The sequence below is a fragment of the Rhinatrema bivittatum genome, chromosome 12 (genome assembly GCF_901001135.1).
Source record: "Rhinatrema bivittatum chromosome 12, aRhiBiv1.1, whole genome shotgun sequence".
Taxonomy (NCBI): Eukaryota; Metazoa; Chordata; class Amphibia; order Gymnophiona; family Rhinatrematidae; genus Rhinatrema; species Rhinatrema bivittatum.
In genome coordinates, this window is record NC_042626.1 from 78,947,138 (window position 1) to 78,974,928 (window position 27,791).

Here is a 27,791-nt window from a genome sequence, read left to right on the forward strand (position 1 = left end):
ACTCATTTAAATCATTAGAAATGGTGGTTGAGATTGCTTGAGTAGTTTTACAGGTAGAATAATGCCCTGGTGCTGACCCAATTGGAGTTGTAAACCAGTTGCACATGCTAGGAAGCACCTCTTCCCCTACCTAGCCATGGTCTCAAACTGAAAACCTGGTCCACAGCCAGTCCCTACTTAGAGGAAGATGGCCTTACTTTACAAAGCTGGGGCAATTTGGTACACAGCCCTGCCCTACCCTTACAAATACTGCTGTTCCCTTTTTTTCAGACAAATAAAAGGATGGCTTCACGGACAAAGTTTTTAAATAAATCAAGAATATATTAAGCACCATAAAATACAAACAAATGCAAAGTTAATAAATTATATTCACAAGCTAACAAAGTTGCTCCAAGAAATTCCAGTCAGGGGGGTAGTATAATATCATTGTAACTCTACATCATGAGGATGGCAGAAGTGAATACAAAAACTGGTGTGTCCATGCCAAGACCAGACTACATGAGAGATGCAGCTCTTGTGGATCACTGGAAGCCTACAGGAGCCACCCTATTCCAAAGCTGGGATATATCCAGTATCTCCTCCATGCAAGCAGAGAGGGTGTGCCTCTCTGAATAAAGCATGATGTGCCAAGGCCATCTCAGAAGCAAAGCTCAGATAACTGTTTAAATAAGCAAACTAAGTAAAGCATATGGACTTGACCTTAAGAAATGTGAGAAGCAGGTAGGTTACAGATACTGATGGAATTGCAAGGAAGCTGTGTGTTTGGATGCCTGGCTTACTGTTATGGGATTGCCCTCGCTGTCCTGGTCATTGGGCAGAGGGGAATTCAGTGCTGCTGCATTTGCTAATGTTGAAGAAAAGGGTCTTGTCTTAATGGATTCCAGACTACTAAGACCAGAATCCTTACAGTCTCTGTGAAAAATGGGGTCCTTTAACCCTTCTGGTTTTTTATTGCCTGATTCTAGTGAGAAGGCATCTCCAGCGGGTACAATACTGCAGCTAAGGAGGCCAACAGGCACTTGGACATCTTTTGGCTCCCCTGTTTCTCCCATATGCTCTTTCCATTCATTAAAATTAAAATCTGTCAGGCTGCTCTGTACCACTACGGTGTGCCTCCTCCAGGCCTTCTTTTTCCGTCTTGTCTCTGGAGAGTTTGGTTTCCTCAAACCAACTCCAAACATGTCATCAGCAGAGGTTTTCAGGCGCAGTTTGAGCTGCATGAGGCCCTGGCTGAGCTGCTTTGCATTGGTACTGGGTGTTTAAGGGAGTCTGAGACTTGGAGCACCCCCGGCATCTGAGCAGAAGGGGCTGCATCAGCACTGTCCAAGGCACTGCTTTCTGCTTTTACCCGTGATAGTTTCAGGCGGGCTAGGGTGTCACATTTGATCAGCCGATGGGAACTGAAGGAATGGTGCTGGCCATGTGCTTTACCGTCAGAGCCCCTCTCGCTATGCGACCCGGTGCCTCTCTCTTGCCTGTATTTACTATGCAGGACTCCCAACATAGACTTCTCTGGCAAGAAATGGGAAGCAAACCCACTTTCAGTGTCTGTCTCCAAGTGACTGTTTTCACTCTGCTCATCATCTGCCTCATCCCCACGACTTTCAGCCACTGAGTGGACCTCGGAGCAGATGCTGCGGTCGATGGTGGATAGTGTGGAATATCCCGAAACTATAGATCGTGTATCAGCATGGATTCTGTCCTCCTGTGACATGGCCGAAGACTGGCAGAGCCTGTCCCTCATTTTCTCTTGTGAGCTACAAGTTGCAGTGTGAATTTCAGTTATAACCTCCATCTCTTCAGAACTCATGTCTCTTATCTTCAAGTTCATTTGCCCGCCCCCTTCTTGGACCACAGTTTGCATCTCAGCTGCTACAGCAGCAGGGTGTTGCTGGTTCTGAATGTCAGCTTCCCAACAGGTGCCACCTTTGCCCTTCATGCCTTGGTTTCTGTAACCCAATGCTATCACATTGTTCAGCTGTTCCTCCATAGCCCCATGACAATGCTCTCCCTGGGTCTCTTTCACTCTCACACTGTCTCTGTTTGCAGTCTCATGTTCTGAGTCATCATCTGTGCTGCTTGGAAAGCACTTCACCTCCTGCCGTTTCATTTTCTTGCGGTTCACTACTGCCATGAAGGGTATGCTCAGTAGTTCCTTGGTCTACAAGAAAAGATACATACAAAATGAGTATAAAGAGTTCAAATAAGTAATGAAAAATCCTACTCTACAGTTGTAGCCAGTTCTGAAGCACTGAACAAAATTACTCTTAACATGAGCCACTAAATTCCTGCATCAGTATTTTTCTTTAATGTATGTCTACCTCCCCATATCAGGCAATCATTTTGTTATTTAGCACTGTAAGCATGATTATCTCTATTGGCAAAATACTGCATTGTGTCACTCCTTTGTATAAAGAATCCCTTCTAGTGGGTGAGCTTGCCTAATCTGTCTGCTGCTCCTGGGGTAAAAGGTTGGCATAATAATTGGGTGCTCACCTTAGATTTAGCTGAGTCGCTATTGGTTGAATCTGTAATCATAAGAGGAAAAGCAAAGATTAGAGGATGCTGTGAGAGTCACCTAGGAGAAGACTGCAGTATTAGAACAAATGGCAGGTTTATGATTTTAGTAAAATGTAAGTCCAGCCCTAGTCCTGAAACTACCAACCAGTGGATCTCTAGCCATGCGAGAAACAGATAAGCTGGAAAGTAAGCACTTCTATGTATGCAACCCTTGTTTGGAATCAGGTGCTGGTGTGAATGTACATGTACTGCCATGACGAAACGTGCATGCTGTGAGAGGACCATATACAATGCTGCAATGTATGTGCATTAGCAGATAAAGGAAGCTTCTTTATAAGCAAACTGCTTTCACAACACCACAGTTATAAATTATTCTGTGGGGTATGCAGAATCAGCTCACCCTGGACTTAACAGTACTAGTGAGTCTTTCTGCCAGAAACAGCTACATTTGAACTGTTTCACATACCATTCTAGCTGGTTATTGTACTAAACTATTTCAGTTCTTGTCTTTTGTCATGGATAAGCAGGATAAACTCAGCCACACAAGTGGGTGACATTATCTAACAGCACCAAGACGGAAAACCTCTCTCAGCTCTTCTCATGCAGTCATTTGCTGAGTGAGTCTCCTAAGTCTTTTCTCTCTGCTTTTGTGAAGACGTACATTTGTGCTCTTGAAAAAAGTTTTCAGTGGCTCTGCTTTTTGCATTAGAATTATTTTTTAACTTTTTTTTTTTTTAAGTTTCATTTTTAGGCATTTGTCAAAATTTCCTTTTTTTTAAGATTGAGTTCAATATTTTTTGTAATGTCAGATTTGAAGTTGAGCTTCAAGAGATGTCCTAAATGCTCTAAGAAGATTTCATTGACCGACTTCCATTGTTGCTGTGTGAGATGCTTTGGATCTTCACATTCTGTGCTAAATTGTGCTCACTGTGCCTGCATGGATCCCAGGGTCAGAAGATCCAGCAACTACATATGCTGTGACTTTTGAGAATCACCTTACTGCTTATCTTCTGCAAAGAGGAAAAAGCCTACATCTGCAGAGGAACCATCGCCCAAGTAAAGAAGGCAAAGTTGTCTCATGCTCAGAGCCAGGATTTGGTACAGTCTCTGTCCAAGCGCCATTCCCTATCCAGTAAAGGAGGAGGTAAGTTGCACTCTTCAGCATCAAAGAATACAAGTAACTCCCACACTCTGATGCTAAAGATCACTGACTTGGTAAAATACAAGAAGCATTCAGAGGCACATGGCACAGAAATTACATCAGTGCAGAAACTGACACCATTTACAGAGTCTCTCTTTGGCACAGAGAGTAAGCCAAAGCTATTGGCTAGTACAGGTGCCAATACCTTGTCAGCACACAAATCTCAGCACTAATGTTTTTCCTTTAGGGCCGAGCAGGCCAAAAAGACTGGAAATAATCTTGCGAAACCTCTGACACAGGAGAACAGTCTTCACCATTGAAAATGCCAATTCTGGTCCCAGAATTGTATTGTTCTTCACTTGCAATTCCTCCTTCTACAGAAAATGTGGGGAGAATTTGATATGCCAAAGTTATCTCCTCCTCCCCCATTAGAGCAGTGTTTCCCAACCAGTTTGCCTTCAGACCTGATGGCTCTTAAACCTGTAGGAACTCCTTTCTAAGAGCATATGTAATCATGCATGCTCCTCTTCCTACCTACAGCATGAGCCCTAGAGTATGGTAATCCATGGAAAGCATGCACGGCATAGGTAGCTAGGCCCCTCTTTATGCAGCGCACACAGTGCACCTCCTCGTCTTCCCTCCCCCCTCCCCAGCCTCCTCCTTTGAGTTCTTCCAGTCATCTTATCCCCAGGCTGAGTGAGACAGGAGTGTGTGCACTGAGCATTGGCTGTGACTAACTCGGAGCAGCAGCTGTGAAGGAGCTCTGGCAGCCATATGTGCAGCCAAGGTAACTAACTTAGGGCGTCATTTACTTGAGACCATGGCTCTATAAACCCTTAGGAATTTTACCACTGGAAAAAATGCCGTAGCATTCCTTTGCAAATTCCATACAAGGGTGGCCACATGATGATCTCCATAACTTAGAGGAGTTGATCAGGCTTGATTAATACCATTTCCCCCCAAAAAATGTGTCAAAGACTCCGGGAGCCTTGGCTCCCCCCCCCCAACCTCTGGAGGAGGCTGAACTTGTAAAAAAGCTTTTTCTTTTTTTTAAACCCCCCGATGTAGGCCCCCCCCCAATAACTTCCCTTTGATAAAAATGTACACACCCCCAGAGGCTGGCCCTCAACCCTAGCCTACACTTCCAACCCCTCCTCCCAAACTTATGAAGAAGGTAGCCCTGGTGGTCTAGTGGGGTCCAGAGTGCCCCCTGCGCTTTGGACTCAGCAGGGACCATTTTCCAAAATGGCAGTAGCTTCCCCTGTCACATGATAGAGCAAATGAAAGCTACAGGCTGGCTAGCTAGCAATATTTTGGAAAATGGCTGCCACTGAGTCTAGAGCCTATGGGGCTCTCAGGGCCACCTTCAGTCCATGGAGAGGGTGTGATACTCAACCTAGAGCTCACTAATGGGGATAATGTCTCTAAAGTCCTGACAGGTGCCCATCTGAGCATCAGTCGGTATGGTTTGATATTGCCAATAAGATACAGAGAAGTCACACAAAAATCTAAAAAATACAGTGGACCCTTGACTTACAAACTCAATTGGTTCCAGAGGGCTGGTTGGAACTCAAGTTGTGTAAGTCAAGACTATTTTTTCCATAGGAAATAATAGAAATACCCATAATGCGTTCCAAACCTCCCAAAAGCACCCCTTACCTATCCATTTCTAACCATTTCTATAATAAAAAAATGGTTGTATAATGTCTGTAATTACCAGAAACACCAATAATTTCCTAGTGTACTCACCAAAATGTTATAAAATGTGCCTAGCCTACCAGACTGCCATTCTCTCTTGCTCAGCCAGAAGTTGCTGAAGTTCCTCTGTAAACAATTCCTCTGAGTGTTCCTCCACCAGTTCCTTTACGATATCTGCATATGGACTCTCTACCTGAGTAACATCAAGCTAGGTTGAAAGAACATTGCACAAATCTCATCTTTGGGTGAGTTTCCTCACTACGAAGGTCATCAAATCTTCACAAGAGTGCACTGTTCTGTTCGTACGTCACACTCTGCATGTCAAAGTGGCCCCTATCCCCTACACTAATACCTACACCTCACCTCGAGTAACTAGGTGGGCCTCATATAGGGGTATAAATACCTACCTAGTATGAAAGGATTATGGCTAGTCTGTCTGTCTGTCTGTCTGTCTGTCTGTCTCTCTCCCCCCAACATTTTGGTCATAACCAGAAATTTGTTTGTAACTCAAAACCGGAAAAGTTGGTCGTAACTTAAGGGCCCACTGTACAGAATTTGACAAAATTGGGATGTACCTGAAGAACGAACTAAAAGACTACGAAAAAATGGGTGAGGTGGAATAACAGTGGGCCAAATTAAAAAGAGCTATTACAAAGGCAACAAATCTATATGTTTGAAAAGTAAACAAAAGTACAAAGGAAAAAGAAACCGATTTGGTTCTTAAAGGAGATGGATGAAAAAATAAAGGCTTAAAGAGCAGCATTCAGGAAGTATAAAGGATATGAACAAGAGAAACACAGGAAAGAATACCTGCTGAGGAGACAAAGAAAGAAATCAAAAAAGTAAAAGGTCAAGCGGAAGAAAGGATTGCCAAAGAGATAAAGAGAGGTAACAAAACATTTTTCAGATATATCACAGAAAAGAGAAAGGTCCAAGTAATATAGTGAAATTGAAATGTGACAAGGAGCAATGTGTAGAGACAGACACAGATATGGTAGAAATATAAAAGAAATACTTCAGTATTCACTAAAGAACACTCTGGAGAAGGACCACTGCTGGTTGACAAGACTGAAGATGAAGATGGAGTAGATACAACTCCTTTTACAGAAGAGAATGTATGGGAAGGGCTAGGAAAACTGAAAGTGGCAAGTCCATGAGGCTGGATGAGGTTCATCCCAGGATACTATGGATGCTCAGAGATGTACTGGCTGAAAGCCCTGGTCTGCTGGTCAATAGGTCCCTGGAAACAAGAATTCCATGAAATTGGGGAAGAGTAGTTGTGGTCCTGCTTCACAAAAGTGGTAGCAGAGAGGAGGCTGGAAACTGCATGTTGGTTAGCCTCACCTTTGTGGTGGGAATATTAATGGAGACTCTGCTGAAAGAAAGGATAATGAACTATCTACAACCTGGTAAGTTGCTGGACCTGAGGCAGCATGGATTCACGAGGGGCAGGTCCTGTCAGACAAATCTGATTGATTTTGTTGATTGGGTGACTAGAAAATTGGATGAAGGAAGAGCACACAATGTGATTTACTTGGATTTCAACAAAGCTTTTGATACGGTCCCAAATAGGAGGCTTGTGAATAAAATGAGAAGTCAGGGAGTGGGCGACAAGATGGTGGAATGGATTAAAAACTGGTTGACTGACAGGAGACAGTGTGTAATGGTAAATGGAATCTACTCTGAAGAGAGAATGGTGTTAAATGGAGTGCCACGGGGATCGGTTTTGGGTCTGGTTCTAGTCAATACCTTTGAAAGCGACATTGCAAAAAGGATAGAAAGTAAAGTTTGTCTGTTTGTGGCTGATACTAAGATCTGTCATAGCTTGGACATGCCTGAATGAGTAGAGAGAATGAAAAGTGATTTAAGAAAACTTGAAGAGTGGTCAAAGATTTGGCAGCTGGGATTTAATGCCAAGGAGTGCAGAGTCATGCATCTGGGGAGTGGTAATCCAAAAGAGTCGGATGTGATATGGGATGAAAGACTAATGTGCATGGTCTGGGACAGGGAACTCAGGGTGTTATGGTCTGGTGATCTGAAGGTGGTGTTGTGCTGACGGACGAGGATGTGGATCCTTTGCCCGAGGGGGAGTAGGCGCTACCTGAGAGGGCGAACTCCTGCAGGTCCCCACTGTCGGGAGGCAAGGCCGAGCTGACACAGGGGCCGGCTGGAGCTTCACCAATACCTGCCCCGTTCCCTGCGGGTTGAGCCTTTGGGTACGTAGGGCCAGCTGGTCTTAGGTGGGTCCCTGCAAAGACGGTAGATTCACAGTTGGAAGAGTCATCCGAAGTCAGTCTAGGATCGGAAGCCAGAGGGTCGCTGATAGCCAGTCCAGAGTCAGAAGCCAGAGAGTCATTGATAGCCAGTCCGAGGTCGAAGCCAAAAGAATCACCAAAAGCCAGTCAGAAGCCAGAGAGTCACCGATAGCCAGTCCGAGGTCGAAGCCAGAGAAATCACCGAAATCCAGTCCTAGGTCAGAAGCCAGAAGATCCGTCCGTTGGAACCAAAGGATGGGAGCTGGAGCAGGAATGGGACTTGGAAGGCAGGAATAGGACTTGGAAGGCACCAATGCAGCTCAGAAGACTCCAACAAGTGAAGCAGACTTGTTGCCAAATCGTTGAAGGGACGTCTGCTAAGGGATTAAATAGTGGAGAGATTCTGATGTCAGTGGGGAGGGCCGGAGACGACTTCCCGCCGCGGGCCCTTTACATTTTAGCAGAAGGCGTGTGTGCGCGCCTAGAGCAGGAAGCAGCTGAGGGTGGAGCCGGTGACGACCTGCATGCTGGAGGCCCTGCACCGGCATTGGGAGTGACGGGGACTCTCCAGCCTCGGCGACCCGCCATGAGTACAACAGGTGGCAAAACAATGTGATAAGGTGATAGCTAACCCTAGAAGAATTCTGGGCTACACAGAGAGAGGAATAACCAGCAGGAAAAATGTCCTTGTACAAGTCCTTGGTAAGACCTCACCTGGAGTACTGAGTTCAGTTCTGGAGACCGCATCTCAAAAGGATAGAGACAGGATGGAGGCAGTCCAGAGGAGGGCGACTGAAATGGTGTGGGGTTTGAATCAGAAGATTTACGATGAGAGCCTTAAGAATCTAAACATGTATATCCTGGAAGACAAGAGGTGCAGGGGAGATATGATACTAACTTTCAGATGCCTCAAAGATTTTAATGATGCACAAATTTTGAATCTTTTCCATTGGAAAAGAAACTGAAGAACTAGGGGTCATGAAATGAAACTCCAGGGGGAAAGAACTCAGAACCAACATCAAGAAATATTTCTTCATGGAGAAGGTGGTGGATATCTGGAATGCCCTTCTGGAAGAGGTGGTGAGGATGAAAATAGTAAACAAATTCAAAAGGGCATAAACACTGCGGATCCCCCATGGCTAGAGTTTGGAGCGGCAGCTACTATCACTAACAGAAGGCATGGGGTTTACTACGCTTAATCAGTTAGCCTTAATGCTTTTGAAGCAAGTGCAACATTGATCTCTGCTTTAACGGTGGGGGAAAACAGGGGAATTAGATTCAGACAGCCAATGCTGGGCCCCGATTTTTATGGTCTGGGGTACTGATATGCAGATATTAGGGAAAAAGTGCAGGACTGCTTCTATGGCCAAGTCCAAAGCATATCAAGCAGCAGTGTGAATTTTCAAGAAGGCTGCTAACCCGGTAAAAATGTAGCTAGTAGTAATTTTGTTTATGGGTTTGACAATGCTTAGTTTTGATTGCAAATATTACTACCCTTAATATAAGGCATGGGAGTAACCTGCATGGAGTGGCAGTTACTACAATAAGAAACTTGCTGGGCAGACCGGATGGACCAGTTGGTCTTTTTTTGCTGTCATACTATGTTAGACCACCAGAGCTAATTTGGTAAGTCCAGGAAAGGTTTGGGAGAGTGAGCAAGGGTTGGGGGTGGGGGGCAATTGTTTGTCAAAGAGGGTGGGGCCTGCACCCAGAGGTTTTAAAAAAGCCGTACCTGGATTTATTGGCAACCTCCAGCAACGGGAAGGTATTACAGTTCTTAAGTCGCAGAAGGGATCCGAGAGCACTGGGCATCGATGCTCTCATTTGGCCGCAGAGTGGGGTTTTGTATGCCTTCCTGCCATGGCCAATGATAGGCAAGGTCATTCAGAAGATTGCAAGTCAGACCAAACCGGTACTTCTGGTGGCTCCGGATTGTCCCTGAAAGGCATGATCCTTACAGGTGGATGATCCTCTCAGACTACCACTCAGGAAGTATATACTGCATCAGGGGCTCATACTGCACATCGATCTGAGTCGGTTTTGTCCTACAATTCGGTCCTTGAGACGGCTTGATTGCTAACGCGTGGTTATTCTTCCTGCTCCGGGCTAGGCAATTTTCTACATCTCTAGCTTATGATAAAAGTTTGGAGAGTGTTCGAGAGCTGGTGTGAGAAGCGAGGTTCTTTTCTGCTCAAAGTTAAAATTCCACTGATATTGGAATTTTTGCAGGAGGGCTTGGTTAAAGGTTTGGCCCTAAACACTCTGAAGGTGCAGGTAGCAGCTCTAGATTGCTGTAGGGGGCAAGTCAATGGTGCAAACTTGTCTTCCCATCCCGATGTGTCCAGAGTTTTGAAGGGAGTTAAGCATCTATATCCTCCCTTGTGGTTCCAGGTACCTCTTGGGATCTGATTTTGCGTTTTTGGGCCACGCCTACATTTCGGCCACTGTGTGGTCTCTTTGTGGCTGCTCACCTTGAAAAAAGTTTTTCTCGTGTCAATCTGTTAAACAAGGCGGGTCTCCGAGCTACAAGTTCTTTCTTGCGTAAGCAGTTTCTATGAATGTCTCTGGGGGTGGTACAACTTAGGACTGTATCTTCCTTTTGGCCGAAAGTAGTTTCGGAATTTCATTTGAATTAGTCTGTTTCCTGCCTACGCTGGGCAAGGATAGAGATGAGCGTAATTATCATATGTTGCTTGCCTTGAATGTCAAGTGGCATCTGATGCAGTATTTGAAAGTTACTCGCTCTTTCAGGAAGTCTGATCGACTGTTTGTGCTCCAAGTGGAAGTAAACAAGGTGAATCAGCGATGCGGACAACTATAGCACATTGGGTGAAAAAAGTCATCATGGTTGCCTATGTGGATGCAGATCTCCCTTTACCTAGCCAGGTCAAGGTACATTCCACTAGGGCAGAGTTTCAGTTGTAGTCTTCTGTCGAGATTTGCCAAGCAGTTCGTGGTCCTCCTTACACACTTTCTCCAAGCCTTACCACTTGGACATTAGGGCTCAGGAGGATGTGGCTTTTGCATGTGCGGTGTTGATGGGACCGCAGGAGCATCCCACCCTTTTCAGGAATAGGTTTGGTACAACCCACTGGTGTGGCTTGGTCTGCATGAGTGCAGAGGAAGGAGAAATTACTACTTACCTGATAATTTCCTTTCTTCTAAGGAAGGCAGGCCAATCTACAACCCACCTTGGGCTGCTTGTTTGCTTTTAGTTCGTCTTTTATATGCAGACAAGGAAGAGTGTGCATTTACATGGAAACATAGAAACATAGAAATTATGGCAGAAGAAGACCAAATGGCCCATCCAGTCTGCCCAGCAAGCTACGAACTTTATCCTTTTTTTTTTTTCCTTTTTCTCTCTCCCACCTGTTACTATTGGCTTCCAGTACCCTCCAACCCTAATTCCCCTCCACCCCACCACCAATGTAGAGAGCAGCGCCATATCTGCATCCAAGTGAAGATCCAGCTCAATTAGGGATAGCAACCGCTGCAACAAGCAGGCCACACCCCTGCCCCATACTCTTACCCACCCCTGTTTTTTTTTTTTTTGTTTTTTTTTTTTTTGTTGTTGTTGTTGTTTTTGGAGATGGCAGCCCTCCATCCTTCCGCTCTGTGAAGGTGGAACACCAACCATTGGCATCCCGCTCCGTGAATGCCTCTGTGGCTACTGCCGCTCTGTGCAGTGTTTTGCTGCCTCTTCTTTATTCACGCCCTCTAGACTTGATGGATCCACAGTGTTTATCCCACGCCCCTTTGAAGTCCTTCACAGTTTTAGACTTCACCACTTCCTCCGGAAGGGCATTCCAGGCATCCACCACCCTTTCCATGAAGAAATACTTCCTGACATTGGTTCTTAGTCTTCCTCCCTGGAGCCTCAGCTCGTGACCTCTGGTTCTGCTGATTTTTTTCTGATGGAAAAGGTTTGTTTATATGTAAGTCCTTTAATTCCTTCAAAGACTGGTAAGTGACATATTCAGCCCCTAAGATTAGTTGATGTTAACTTTTTTGCTTAGCTCAGTGTTTCCCAGTTGGTTGGAAGCATGACTAGTTGACTGTCAATAGTCATGTTCAAGTATAAACAGTTTGTCCAGAGTTTGGCTTTTCTAGAGATACTGGCAGGCTAATGGTGAGGCAGGGCTATATGTCAGTGACATCAGCGAGTCAACTTTACTCCAACTCCATCTGCTGGTAGGAGTGCATAACCCACTGGTGTGGATTGGCCTGCCTTCCTTAGAGGAAAGGAAATTATCAGGTAAGTAGTAATTTCTCCTTCTGCGAGAGCTTTCATCTCTCTTACTAGCCACTGCAAGAAAAGAACTCAAGGTTTTATTCAAAATACTTTCTAATTCCAAAGAAGATAGGAATTCTTCAGTCTATCCAGACATGAGGAATCTCAAAAGATACTATTAGGATGAGCATTTTGGGTACCATCCTTCCCCTCTTGGACAGCAGCAGCTGGCTTTGCTTGCTAGAGCTAAAAGATGCTAACACACACAACTTGATCCACAAAACCCACAAGAAATTTCTAAGTTTCACTATAGCAGAGCAGCCTACCAATATCGTGTTCTTCCTTTTGGATTCTGCAACACTCAAAATTTTACAAAATGGTTTGCAGTTGTTGTTTCTCACTTAAGGATAAACAAATGTTTTTATGTTCCCATGCTTGCACGATTGGCTCTCATCCAGGAGTGAAGGAGCAGCCTACCTACTGTTAGAGCAATGGGCTGCAAACCAGGGAAACCAGAATTCAAATTCTGCTGCTGCTCCTTTTGATCTTGGGCAAGTCACTTCAACTTTGACTCAGATACAAACTTTGATTGCAAACCTCTTGGGACAGAGAAATACCTACAATATTTGAATGTAATCTGCTTTGAAGGGCCTGAAAGGTGTTATATAAATTAAACATCTAGTCACACTCTTCAGGAAGTTCATTCATCTGACAACAAACATATCCAATCCCTAAGTTGTTAGCTCGTATAAATCTTTTAAAAGGTCAGTTCTTTCACCAACCCCACAGTAACAACAGCAGAAAAGATCAAATGGTCCTTCCAGCCTGCCCTTCAAGTTTCTTATGGTAGTAACCGCCGCTCTATGAAGGTTATCCCCAAGCCTTATGTTATGGATAGTAATATTTACAATCAAAATGAAGCAACTGTCAAACCCATCTCAAAATTATTGCTAGCAACATTTTTACAGGGTGAGCAGCCTTCCTGATAATTCCTACCATGCTGCTTGAACGTGCTTTGCTTTTGGCTGTAGAAGCAGGCCTGTGCTTTTTCCATAATGTCTGCGTATCAGTACCTTGTACCATAAAAATCAAGGCCCAGGGTTGGTTGTCCTCTGAATCTAATGCCTTTTTTTCCCCCCACAGTTTCAAGAAATTTTGACTACAGATGCTTCCAATCAAGGGTGAGGAGACTATCTGAGAAATTTCTCCTCTCAAGGAATGTGATTAGTTGAGAATTCCCTTCATATCAACCACCTAGAATTGAAACCAATTTTCAGTACTCTGAAAGTATTCATTCCATGATTGAAAAACAAGGTGACAATGTTTTATAGTCAACAAACAAGGAGGTACAGATTCTTACAAACATTTGCTGGAAAATTCTAAAATCTGGAAATAGACAATTTTTCAAGGAATTTTTTTCCTGGCTGGCTGTCTTCATAAGAACATAAGAAATTGCCATAAGTCAGACCAAGGGTCCATCAAGTCCAGCATCCTATTTCCAACAGTGGCAATCCAGGCTACAAGTACCTGGCAAGTTTCCAAAAACTAAGTATATCCCATGCTACTATTTTTTTCAAATGACAAGTGGACAAGTGCAAGGTGTATGTGGACAAGTGCAAGGTGTTGCATATAGGGAAAAATAACCCTTGCTGTAGTTACACAATGTTAGGTTCCATATTAGGAGCTACCACCCAAGAAAGAGATCTAGGCGTCATAGTAGATAATACATTGAAATCGGCTCAGTGTGCTGCAGCAGTCAAAAAAGCAAATAGAATGTTAGGAATTATTAGGAAGGGAATGGTTAATAAAACGGAAAATGTCATAATGCCTCTATATCGCTCCATGGTGAGACCACACCTTGAATACTGTGTACAGTTCTGGTCGCCGTATCTCAAAAAGATATAGTTGCAATGGAGAAGGTACAGAGAAGGGCAACCAAAATGATAAAGGGGATGGAACAGCTCCCCTATGAGGAAAGGCTGAAGAGGTTGGGGCTTTTCAGCTTGGAGAAGAGACGGCTGAGGGGGGATATGATAGAGGTCTTTAAGATCATGAGAGGTCTTGAACGAGTAGATGTGACTCGGTTATTTACACTTTGAATAATAGAAGGACTGGGGGGCATTCCTTGAAGTTAGCAAGTAGCACATTTAAGACTAATCGGAGAAGAAATTCTTTTTCACTCAATGCACAATAAAGCTCTGGAATTGTTGCCTGAGGATGTGGTTAGTGCAGTTGGTGTAGCTGGGTTCAAAAAAGGTTTGGATAAGTTCTTGGAAGAGAAGTCCATTAACTGCTATTGATCAAGTTTACTTAGGGAATAGCCACTGCTATTGATTGCATCAGTAGCATGGGATCTTCTTGGTGTTTGGGTAATTGCCAGGTTCTTGTGGCCTGGTTTGGCCTCTGTTGGAAACAGGATGCTGGGCTTGATGGACCCTTGGTCTGACCCAGTATGGCAATTTCTTATGTTCTTATGTTCTTATAACCAGGAACACTTTGCATTTTCCCCAATAAAGGATGACCTGAAACCAAAACTAAGTAGACAGCCCAGGGCGAGTTGTGGATTGGCTGCCTCCTTAGAGGAAAGGAAATCGCCAGGCAAGAAGCAATCTCACCTTCTTCTGCACGCAGGAAGGCCAAGCCACACTGGTGTGATGTACCAAAGCTATTCCCAAAATGGGTGGGAGCCTGCCTGTGTTCCTGTCAACACTGCCCGTATGAAGGCCACATACTCTTGAGCCTTAACATCCAAGTGGTAATGCTTGAGGAAGATATGTAAGAAGGACCACGTTGCTGCCTGGCAAATCTCGACAGAAGATAAACGAATCTCTGCCCGCTAGACCGCCTATGCGCTAGTAGAATTCCAAATCATTAAATATTTGAGCATGCTACACCAATACCTCTTAATCCAGATGTAACCTCAGTTTTTGAAGTCTTCACTCCTATAGAAATAACCGCCAGTTCTTATTTACTTAACCCTATTCTGTAGACGTAAACTTTTCATGAAGACTGTAATCTGTAAGCACCTGTATTTATTATAAGAATTTGTATTTACTATTTATATTTATTATTTAGCTATTAACATTGTTCTGTTACCACTTGGTACTATTTCTCTCCTTTACCTCAAACTTCAAACATCAAACTTCAAACATCAAACTTCAAACATCAAACTTCAAACATCAAACTCTAAGTTCCTACTAAGTTAGCCATGTTATTTATACCCAATCGTTGGATGTAATTGTATATTTGTTTAATTGTTCAATCTGTTTGATGTAATTTTCTGTTCCTTGTTCTGTGTAAACCGAAGTGGTATGCACTAGTGCATGAACTCCGGTATATAAAAGCCTTTAAATAAATAAATAAATAAATAGAATGTACCCTGACCTGCCTAGGTAATGGAACATTTGCAATCACACAGGCACCCATGATGACCTCTTTAAACCAATGGTCTACTGTCACCTGTGATACTGGTACCCCTGGTCTACTTCCACCATGAAGAACAAAAGTCTTTCTCAAGGAGCGAATAACCTTCAAGTACCACATCAGATGAAACATAGAAACATAGAAATGATGGCAGAAGAAGACCAAACGGCCCATCCAGTCTGCCCAGCAAGCTTCACACATTTTTTTCTCTCATACTTATCATTTTCTCTTAACTCTTGGTTCTATTTCCCTTCCACCCCCACCATTAATGTAGAGAGCAGTGATGGAGCTGCATCCAAGTGAAATACCTAGCTTGATTAGTTAGGGGTAGTAGGGGTAGTAACTGCTGCAATAAGCAAGCTACACCCATGTTTATTCCCTTTACCCAGACTATGTCATACAGCCCCTATTGGTTGTTTTTCTTCTCTCCTGCCGTTGAAGCGGAGAGCCATGCTGGTTATGCATTGAAAGTGAAGTATCAGGCCCTTTTGGTTTAGGGTAGTAACCGCCGTAACAAGCCAGCTACTCCCTGCTTTGTGAGTGCGAATCCTTTTTTTTTTTTTTTTTTCTTCTCCCCTGCAGTTGAAGCTATTCTGGATATGCGTGAAGCCTCAGCTTTTCTTATTCCCCTGCTGTTGAAGCAGAGAGCTATGCTGGAAATGCTTGATGTATCAGCCTCTCCCATGCCATGAAGCAGAGAGCCATGCTGGATATGCATCAAAAGCGAAGTAACTGCTGCAATAAGCAAGCTACACCCATGTTTATTCCCTTTACCCAGACTATGTCATACAGCCCCTATTGGTTGTTTTTCTTCTCTCCTGCCGTTGAAGCGGAGAGCCATGCTGGTTATGCATTGAAAGTGAAGTATCAGGCCCTTTTGGTTTAGGGTAGTAACCGCCGTAACAAGCCAGCTACTCCCTGCTTTGTGAGTGCGAATCCTTTTTTTTTTTTTTTCTTCTCCCCTGCAGTTGAAGCTATTCTGGATATGCGTGAAGCCTCAGCTTTTCTTATTCCCCTGCTGTTGAAGCAGAGAGCTATGCTGGAAATGCTTGATGTATCAGCCTCTCCCATGCCATGAAGCAGAGAGCCATGCTGGATATGCATCGAAAGCGAAGTATCAGGCACATTTGGTTTGGGGTAGTAACCGCCGTAATAAGCCAGCTACTCCCCGCTTTGTGAGTGCGAACCCTCTTTTCTTCTCCCCTGCCGTTGAAGCAGAGAACTATGCTGTATATGCTTGGAAAGTGAAGTATTAGGCTTATTTGGTTTGGGGTAGTAACCGCCGTAACAAGCCAGCTACTCCCCTCTTTGTGATAGCAAATCCTTTTTTCCACATTTCCTCTTGCCGTTGAAGCTTAGAGCGATGTTGGAGTCACAGTAAGCATCTGTATGTTTATTTAATAAGGGTATTGTCTCCGGGCAGTAGCCATCTTTCTGGTGAGCCACCCACTCTACATTGGCGGTCTCTTGACTTTATGGATCCACAATCTCTGCTTTACATCTAAGGCATGCAACAACCAAAAATCCTGCTCATCTGTATCCTTGTCCAGTGTGGGTAAGGAAATAGACTGATTCAAATGAAACTCCAATACCACCTTTGGCAAAAAGGAAGGTACAGTCCTGAGCTGCCCTGCTCCTGGAGGGATTTGTAGAAATGGCTCACGGTAAGAAAGAGCCTGTAGCTCGGAGCTATAGCCAGACAGAACAGTAGGACTTGAAACTGATAATGGAAAATTAGAATGAGATAGCAGATAGCTTAAGTCTTCAGCTATAACCACACGAATGGTTGCCAACATGACCACATGGCACAGGCAGTTTATAAACTTTGAGGCTCTCCACAGTTAGAGCTCTTTGTAACATGCCTTAACAAGGTTCCCACATAGAAATATGACGGCAGAAAAAGATCGTATGACCCATCCAGTCTGCCCATCTGTCCAAATAATTTAGCATTAAAATTTGCATTACTTCCTTAGAAATCCCAGATTAGCAGCAGATGCTTTCTCAATTTGGTGGAATCTAGAGCTTATCTGTATGCTTCTCACAAATCAACATTTCAAGAATTGTTCATAAACTGAGCAGGTAGGGAGGTCAAATGATATGTGGTTTTTCTGGCTCCAACGACTATCTATTCAGCCACTGATACTCCAATCGCTCATCATGTGAAATCATGGAAATGTTCTAAATCCCAACTTCTTGTAGCTGGCCCTGAAGGCTTAGATTTATTTATTTATACAATTTATAGAACAGTGATTCACCAATCTCAGCAAGTAACAACTTGCATAATTAATAATCAAGACATACCTACATCTGTAAAATATATAATAAAACATTTTAACATTACACATAAAATAAATCAACTGAAAACAAAGCGAGTCTAACAGATGACCCAATGGCTTTAAGGAGCTTTCTAAATCGGAGGAAGTCATGTTCCGATCTAAGCTCCTCCAGTATTGTATTCCAAAGTGTGGGACTAGCTATGCTGAATATCTGTTTTCTAGATTCAGATAAATGGGCTATTTTAAAGGAAGATATTTTTAGCAGCAGTTTTGCTGAACAGCAGAAATGCTGAGAGGGAGCTTATCGGTGAACCTGTGATTGAATGCTCATTGGAGGGAGATTGTGAAAGGCCTTAAAAGATAAGCATGAGAATTTTAAATCTTACTTTTCACACCACTGAAAGCCATTGTAGTCTTACTAGCCCTGGAGATATGTAATCCAGTGAGGATATATCAGAACTTAAATGTGCAGCAGAATTTTAGATTAATTGTAGGACCTTCACATGAGACTATGGAAGGCCTAAAACAGCACATTACAATAATCAAGAAAGAACAGCACAAGAGATTGAGTCAAAGTACTTAAGCCAGAGTGAAAATTGGTTCAGTCCAGACAAGTGGGTTTTGCATCCCTACCAGCAGGTGGAGTCAGAGAAACAAAACTTTGAGGCACTGCTACATAACAGGATTTGTGGGCCCTTGGACCAAGGTAAGGGTTGGTACCACCCGTGGGGAGGAGCCCTACAGGTCCCCACCGTCGGGAGGCGAGGTCAGCTGTGGTAGGAGATTCAGTAGTGTAGAGGAATGGAGTGTCCTGTGTCACAGCCATGTGATCATAGGTGCGGTAAAGGGAGTACTGTGAGGGATCCCGAGGAGCGGGGTGAGAGACACAGTTCAAGGAGAACCCACAGTACACTCGCTGAACAGGAGAGGCACGTACCAGAGCAGGGTCCTCCGAGAGAGACAAACGCTGGGCAGGCCCCGAGAAGCGGGGAATGCGAAACAGGAACTTCTGGAGGTCTGCAGCAGAGAGAGGCTCTGGCGTGGTGACGTAGGCTGACCCGTGGGCAGGAAAGCCCGGGTGAATCTCTGCAGTAGGGATGAAAACAACCCTGGGGAGTGGGGCTGCGCACGATGGAATTTCTGGCAGAGAAATGAGGCACTATCCCGAGGAGCGGGGATGCCGAGTAGAGTCACTGAAAAAGAACTAAGGCACTGCCCCGTGGAGCAGGGAAGCGCAGGCTGGGCACAAAAATTCAAGAGCGTAGCCGTCTCCTATGTCCTCCAGTACCCAATGGTCCGAGGTAATGTTGGCCCATTTCTTGTAAAGGCTGGACAATCTGCCCCCTACTGTTCTACACAGGAGTAGGAACCCTGGTTTCATTGCAGTGGCTTTCCACCACCGGCCCCTTGACCGGCACCATCTCTGGAACCTCTGCTGCTTCCACAAAAGGACTTTTGGCGACCACCAGCTGACTTCAAAGGAGCGTTGGAAGAAGTTCTGCTTCAGCAAAACTCCGTGAATCCCTAAACCTCGATTGAGGGGAAGGGCCTTCTTACTGGTTTGCTTATCCTCAGGCAACTTGTTAGCGTTTGATTCTCCCAGTGTCTTCATCAACTTATCCAAATCCTCCCAAAACAGGAGCTTCCCTCTAAAGGGGAGGTTACACAGCTGAGCCTTAGATCACATGTCCACTGACCAATTGCGCAACCACAGAAGCCGGCACCGTCAAAACTATACTCTTGGCCGATGTCCGAACTAAAACATATAGAGCATCTGCTACATACGCGACTCCAGCCTCTAAGCAGGCTGCCTGCAAAGGGCTATCCCTCGCGGAAGTCTGCTCTTGGGCCTTTTGCACCCAACACAGGCAGGTCTTCTGCACCAGGATGGCGCACACCAGCGCCCGTAGACCTAGTGTGGAAATCTCAAACATGTGCTTGAGTTGAATCTCCAACTTGCGGTCCTGTACATCCTTCAAAGCAGCTGCACCTGCCACCAGGCTGGTCAGCTTCTTAGTGCCCACCAAAACTGCAGCATCCACCTTCAGCACCCAAAGGATCTCCAAAGTCTCCTCCATCAGGGGGTATAGCTTCACCATAGCTCTTCCCACCTTGAGGCCCACCTCCAGCAAGTCCCATTCCCAGTTTACCAACTTCCGGATCTGCTTAGGCGATGGAAAAGCACACGGAGGACCCCGGTAGTTCATCCTGGATTGGATTAACACCCTAATTATCTGACTCCTCTTGAGTCACCTTAACCCCCATTTCCTCCAACACCTAAGGATTAAGAGAGCACAGTTCCTCCTTCTTAAATAAACAAACCACTCTGGGATCATCTCCCTCTGGAACCAGGAAATGATCTTGATCCCAGTCATCCTTAACCACATCAGGATCCATCCCGGGTGCCACCGCCCCATTAGCATCCGGATCCACCCCTTGATGGGCCAAAGGGTTATCCTGTGGATCATCCGAATCCTCCCCATCCCTGGGGTCCAATGCAGACTCCACATGAGGCAGACCCAAGCTCTGCAGCAAATTCCCGGGCCCTTGTGCGGCCCTCCTAGACTTCTTCAGCGCTGGGGGGAGGCCCATTTCGCAACCTTTTATCCTTCGCCCCTTCTTTGTGCATTAGAAGCACAAATTCCAGTGAAAAATCATCCAGACCATCAGGCCCCTGTTCTATACTGTCCTCAGAGTCCTCCTCTCTACCTGGACACTCCTGATCCACTGGAGGCAGAGGAGGGGGAATTCTCTAGACTCCCCCGCCAAAGAGGATGCCCGCCCATGGTCCCCCGCGGACCCAGCAGTGACCCAGGTCCCCCCCCCAGACCGTCACTGACACCATCCCTGGAGGTCAGGGGAGAGGTCTCTGATGCTTAACACCCACTGAGGTACCCTCCCCTCACGAAGTGCAGCCCGCGCAGAGGAAACAGGAATTTAAGCATGTTGCCTACAGGCCACATGTGTGGCAGGCCTCCATGCACAGTTTTGGCGCCATTGAAAGTGAATAAGAACATAAGAACATAAGAAATTGCCATGCTGGGTCAGGCCAAGGGTCCATCAAGCCTGTTTCCAACAGAGGCCAAACCAGGCGACAAGAACCTGGCAATTACCCAAACACTAAGAAGATCCCGTGCTACTGATGCAATTAATAGCAGTGGCTATTCCCTAAGTAAACTTGATTAATAGCCATTAATGGACTTCTCCTCCAAGAACTTATCCAAACCTTTTTTGAACCCAGCTACACTAACTGCACTAACCACATCCTCTGGCAACAAAGTCCAGAGCTTTATTGGGTGTTGAGTGAAAAAGAATTTTCTCCAATTAGTCTTAAATGTGCTACTTGTTAACTTCATGGAATGCCCCCTAGTCCTTGGTGAGGCCTCACCTGGAGTACTGTGTTCAGTTCTGGAGACCGTACCTTCAAAAAGACAAAGACAAGATGGAGGCGGTACAGAGAAGGGCGACCAGGAAGGTGGAGGATCTTCATCGGATGACGTATGAGGAGAGATTGAAGAATCTAAATATGTACACCCTGGAGGAAAGGAGGAGCAGAGGTGATATGATACAGACTTTCAGATACTTGAAAGGTGTTAATGATCAAAAGATAACGACAAACCTTTTCCGAAGGAAAAAAATCAGCAGAACCAGGGGTCACAATTTGAAGCTCCAGGGAGGAAGATTCAGAACCAATGTCAGGAAGTATTTCTTCACGGAGAGGGTGGTGGATGCCTGGAATGCCCTTCCGGAGGATGTGGTGAAGACCAGAACTGTGAAGGACTTCAAAGGGGCGTGGGATAAACACTGTGGATCCATAAAGTCAAGAGGCTGCCAATGAAGAGTGGGTGACTCGCCAGAATGACGGCTACTGCCTGGAGTCAATACCCTTATTAAATAAACATACACAGGCTTACGGTGACTCCAACATCGCTCTAAGCTTCAACAGCAAGAGGAAATGTGGAAAAAAGGATTCACACTCACAAAGAGGGGAGTAGCTGGCTTGTTACGGCGGTTACTACCCCAAATCAAATAAGCCTGATACTTCACTTTCAATGCATATACAGCAAAGTTCTCTGATTCAACGGCAGGGGAGAAGAAAAACTGATACTTCACACATCCAGCAGAGCTCTCTGCTTCAACGGCAGGGGAGAAGAAAAGAGGGTTCGCACTCACAAAGCGGGGAGTAGCTGGCTTGTTACGGCGGTTACTACCCCAAACCAAATGTGCCTGATACTTCACTTTCGATGCACATCCAGCATGGCTCGCTGCTTCAACGGCATGGGAGAAGACTTATACGTCACGCATATCCAGCATAGCTCCCTGCTTCAACGGCAGGGGAGAAGAAAAACAACCAATAAGGGCTAATAACATAGTCTGGGTAAAACAAATAAGCATGGATGCAGCTTGCTTATTGCGGCGGCTACTACCCCTAACGAATCAAGCTAGATATTTCACTTGGATGCAGCTCCATCACTGCTCTCTACATTAAAGGTGGGGGTGGAAGGGAAATAGAACCAAGAGCTAAGAGAAACAGATAAGTATGAGAGAAAATATGTGTGAAGCTTGCTGGGCAGACTAGATGGGCCATTTGGTCTTCTTCTGCCGTCATTTCTATGTTTCTATGTTTCTATATTATTCAAAAGTGTAAATAACCGAGTCACATCTACTCATTCAAGACTTCTCATGATCTTAAAGACCTCTATCATATCCCCCCTCAGCCGTCTCTTCTCCAAGCTGAACAGCCCTAACCTCTTCAGCCTTTAATCAGAGGGGAGCTGTTCCATCCCCTTTATCATTTTGGTTGCCCTTCTCTGTACCTTCTCCATCGCAACTATATCTTTTTTGAGATGCGGCGACCAGAATTGTACACAGTATTCAAGGTGCGGTCTCACCATGGAGCGATATAGAGGCATTATGACATTTTCCATTTTATTAACCATTCCCTTCCTAATAATTCCTAACATTCTGTTTGCTTTTTTGACTGCTGCAGCACACTGGGCAGACGATTTTAAAGTATTATCCACTATGATGCCTAGATCTTTTTCCTAAGTGGTAGCTCCTAATATGGAACCTAACATCGTGTAACTACAGCAAGGGTTATTTTTCCCTATATGTAACACTTTGCACTTGTCCACATTAAATTTCATCTGCCATTTGGATGCCCAATCTTTCAGTCTTGCAAGGTCCTCCTGTAATCTATCACAGTCCGCTTGTGATTTAACTACTCTAAATAATTTTGTATCATCCGCAAATTTCATAACCTCGCTCGTCGTATTCCTTTCCAGATCATTTATATATATATCTTGAAAAGCACCGGTCCAAGTACAGATCCCTGAGGCACTCCACTGTTTACCCTTTTCCACTGAGAAAATTGACCATTTAATCCTACTCTCTTGTTTCCTGTCTTTTAACCAGTTTGTAATCCACGAAAGGACATCGCCTCCTATCCCATGACTTTTCATAGAAGCCTCTCATGAGGGACTTTGTCAAACGCCTTCTGAAAATCCAAATACACTACATCTACTGGTTCACCTATATCCACGTGTTTATTAACCCCTTCAAAAAAATGAAGCAGATTTCTTAGGCAAGACTTCCCTTGGGTAAATCCATGTTGACTGTGTTCCATTAAACCATGTCTTTCTATATACTCTATGATTTTGATCTTTAGAATAGTCAGGCTCACTGGTCTATAGTTACCCGGATCGCCCCTGGAGCCTTTTTTAAATATCGGGGTTACATTGGCCACCCTCCAGTCTTCAGGTACAATGGATGATTTTAATGTTAGGTTACAAATTTTAACTAATAGATCAGAAATTTCATTTTTTAGTTCCTTCAGTACCCTAGGATGCATACCATCCGGTCCAGGTGATTTGCTACTCTTTAGTTTGTCAATCTGGCCTACTACATCTTCCAGGTTCACAGTGATTTCTTTCAGTTCGTCTGACTCATCACCCCTGAAAACCATCTCTGGAACTGGTATCTTCCCAACATCCTCATTAGTAAACACAGAAGCAAAGAATTCATTTAGTCTTTCTGCAATAGCCTTATCTTCCCTAAGAGCCCCTTTAACTCCTCGGTCATCTAATGGTCCAACCGACTCCCTCACAGGTTTCTTGCTTCGGATATATTTTTAAAAGTTTTTATTATGAGTTTTTGCTTCTATGGCCAACTTCATTTCAAATTCTCTCTTCGCCTGTCTTATCAATGTTTTACACTTAACTTGACAATGCTTATGTTTTATCCTATTTTCTTCAGATGGATCCTTCTTCCAATTTTTGAAGGATTTTTTTTGGCTAAAATAGCCTCTTTCACCTCACCTTTTAACCATGATGGTAATTGTTTTACCTTCTTTCCACCTTCTTTAATGTGTGGAATACATATGGACTGCGCCTCTAGGATTGTATTTTTAAACAATGTCCAAGCCTGTTGAACACTTTTAACCTTTGCAGCTGCACCTTTCAGTTTTTTTCTAACTATTTTCCTCATTTTATCAAATTTTCCCTTTTGAAAGTTTAGTGTTAGAGCTGCAGATTTACTTATTGTCCCCCTTCCAGTTATTAGTTTAAATTTGATCATGTTATGATCACTGTTGCCAAGTGGCCCCACCACCGGTACCTCTCTCACCAAATCCTGCATTCCACTGAGAATTAAATCTAAAATAGCTCCCTCTCTTGTTGGTTCCTGAACCAATTGCTCCATGAAGCAATCATTTATTACATCCAGGAACTTTATATCTCTAGCAAGTCCTGATGTTACATTTACCCAGTCAATATTGGGACAATTGAAATCTCCCATTATTATTGCACTGCCAAATTGGTTTGCTTCCCTGATTTCTCTTAGCATTTCATCATATGTCTGACCATTTTGTCCAGGTGGACGGTAGCATACTCCAATCACTTTACTTTTACCCAACACACATGGGATTTCTACCCATATATAGATTCTACTGAGCATTTTGTCTCTTGTATAATCTTTATCCTGTTGGACTCTATACCCTCCTATAAAGTGCCACACCCCCACCAAGTTGATCCGCACCACCAAACGCCATGCAGTCTTCCAATCAACCGGCCTTAAGTGCTCACACAAGCCACTCCTCTCACATCCTCCGCACCAACCAATGCGCAGGAAAAAAGTTTAGCTGCCGCCACAAGGAGACCTGATCACAGGCCTCATGGTGCATGGGAAATCAAACGCGGCCGCGTCAAAGCCGTCATGCCACCAAACGCCTCAGACCCGACCACCAATGCAACTCTTTCCCGGCAACCCAGGGCATGATTCATACCTGCCCCAATGCGTCCCGCTGTCTGCCCCAGTCAACAGCTCCCACTGCTTAAAGGCTCCTGCACTGCTGCAGGCTGTGCCATCCGCACCCCAGCTCTCAAGCTGTTTGCCCTTTTTTTTTTTTTTAATTTTACCTGCCGGCAAAAGCAACTGTAAACCAAGCAAGGATACTTTCCTGGATCTGGGGCCTGGCAAACAGGGACTTTGGCAGTCTTGAGGGAGCCAGTTCCCTAGCTATCAGGATCACTGGCAACTGACAGGGGTTTCCAACCCCCTGGACGCCTGGCTCAACCTGAGGGATGGGACACCAAAGAGCCTAACATCTCAGTGAGCTTCTTCTGAATCTTCTACTAGCCTTCTCTTCTTAATATAATTTTTTTTTCTTTCTCTTAGACTGCAGGGTTGCACCTCTACCATCTGCTGGAGTCAGAGAAATACTGAAGAGGCTGCAGGTTGCACTCTTTGTTATGTAGCAGTGCCTCAAAGTTTTGTTTCTCTGACTCCATCTGCTGGTAGGGATGCAAAACCCACTTGTCTGAACTGACCTGGGTATGTTCAAGAAAAGGTTTGAGAAAATGCAGAAGATGCAATTTAAAATCAATTAAATATTTGATATGAGAATGCATGGACAATGACGAATCCACCAGGACACCTAGATCATAAGCCTAGAATTTAAAGGGATAGAGAAACTATCAAAGATAAAATTAGTGATCGGAGGGACACATGATAACAGAACAATATCCATCTTCCCAATGTTCAGGGCTAGTCTGTTAGCTGCAAGCCACTTCCTGATCTGAGACACTCAAGAAGATAGTTTATGAAAAGCATGTTCCAAGGAAGAAGAGATGGGAAAGATAAATTTTATGTCATCTGCATACAACTTAAATGTGCTGTCTAGGTGTGCGAGGACTGAACAAAGACGGGCTAAATAGATATTTAAAAGAGTGGCTGAGATTTCAGATCCTTGCGGGGACTCTTGTGCAAGTGAATGCAAAATAGAAAATTGCCGATCCATGGACTTGGCAATCTGTTATGATCTGTGGGTATGTGGACCCTTGGCCCGAGATGCGAATTGTTGCCACCTGAGGGGAAGAGCCCCACAGGTCCACACCATCGAGAGGCGAGGTCAGGCACAGCGGGGAGCTCTGGGCAAGGCTACGGAGAGGTCCCGAGGAGCCAGGAGAAAACCCCAGTAGGGAGGCAGACTGGAGACAATACCTGGGCAGAGACCCCAAAGGGGAAGGCTCCAGACAAGCCGCAGAGCGGGAGCTGCGAGACTGGCCGTGCAGGAGGTACTCCGGAGAGGCAACCCCGAGGGGTGGAGCAGCGCAACGTAGAGGGTGTTTATGTAATGACGTAGGCCAACCCGCGGAGCAGGGAAGCCCGAGTCAGTTCTCCACAGATGACGTATGCACAGCCCCAAGGAGCGGGAAGCTCTGACAGTCTCTGTGTAGCACGGCGCACTGCTCGGAGGAGCGGAGGAGTGCTGGAAATCTCAGTATAGCACTTAGGTGTGACCCCTAGGAGCGGGGAGGTGCTGACAGTCACAGTGTAGCACGAGAGCACTGCCCCGAGGAGCAGGGAAGCACTGCAGTCTCTTTAGTAACACGTAGGCACAGCCCCGAAGTGCGGGGGAAGTGCTGACAGTCTTGTACAGCACATAGGCACAACCCCGAGGAGCGGGGAAGCCTTGAGGTAGAACTCCCAAGTTGCAGAGGTGTTCCAGGGGCAGCCCTGAGGGGTGGCAAGCCTTGCAGGGTAGGACCCAGGAGGCGTAGGGCCAGCCCGAGGAGCAGGGAAGGCCAGGAAAACAAGTTCCCGCAGAGTATGCATACTGGCCCCCGAGGAGCAGGTACCAGACAGAGTCCAAGTCGCCCGATAGCGTAGCCACAGGAACATGAAGGCAGAAGCTGTAGAGGCGTAGGGAACTTGTTGCCAAGTTGGCTAGCTGGGGGCAAAGGTGGAGCTTAAGTATCCAGGTTCGATGACATCATCAATCAGGGTCGCCCCCAAAGTTCCCGCCGAAGAGGCTTCAAGGGAGGGCCCGGTGGTGCGCGCGTGTGCCTAGGAAAGTCCAAAGTCGATGTGGGTAGTGGTGGCGTCCAGGCCATCACGAGGAGTCCCGGCGAACGAGATGGTGGAGACTGGCCTGCGCCGCGAGCAGGCCCGGGAAAGGCAGGAGAGCGGTGCAGGAAGTAAGTAAACGCGGTCACAGCCGTCTGCAACTGACGGGCATAACAGTCCCCCCCCCTCCTCTTAAGGCCCCTTCCCGGGGGTTTGATTACGTTCCACCGGCGAGAAGTGTCGGGGGAAAAAAGAACAGGGGTGAAGAGTATGAGTAGTGGAGTATTGACTCAGTATGGCTTCTACTCCAACGTCAGAGGTGTCGACCTCAACCACAAACGGGCACGTAGGGTCCGGATGGCGGAGACAAGGTTCCTTAAGGAAGGCAGACTTGAGGTCCTGAAAGGTGGCCATAGCTTCAGGCGACCACTGAGAGGAGTTGGCCCCCTTGCGAGTCATGGCCAAGAGTGGTGCTGTGAGAGTAAAATAATGGTGAATAAAAGAGCAATAGTAATTGGCGAAGCCAAGGAATATCTGGAGAGCCTTGAGGCCCGTAGGTTGAGGCTAATCACGGATGCGCTTCAATTTCTGAGGGTCCATTCTAGCCCCTGGCTAGATACCACATAGCCCAGGAAAGGGACGGTCTCTTGTTTGAAGGAGCACTTCTCAAGCTTGGCAAAAAGTTGATTATTTCGCAGCCACTGGAGAACTCAAGAGACTTCCCGGCGATGGCTTTGAAGGTCTTCCGAGAAGACTAGAATATCATCAAGATATACGACTACACACTGGTATAACATATCTCTGAAAACCTCGTTCATCAGGTTTTGAAATACAGCAGGTGAGTTGCACAACCCGAACGGCATCACAAGGTATTCAAAGTGGCCGTCATGTGGGTTAAAGGT

At 45.3% G+C, this 27,791-nt stretch overlaps 1 protein-coding gene across 1 annotated transcript in view; it reads right to left on the reverse strand.

Moving 5' to 3' along the window:
- Positions 1–299: 299 nt before the first annotated feature.
- Positions 300–27,791, reverse strand: part of ARHGAP23 (Rho GTPase activating protein 23) — a 389,525-nt gene continuing 362,033 nt past the window's right edge. The window contains 3 exon segments of the mRNA XM_029573609.1: positions 300–1,219; positions 1,222–2,161; positions 2,497–2,528. Of these exon segments, the coding sequence (XP_029429469.1) occupies positions 726–1,219; positions 1,222–2,161; positions 2,497–2,528 (1,466 nt within the window). The 3' untranslated portion in view covers positions 300–725.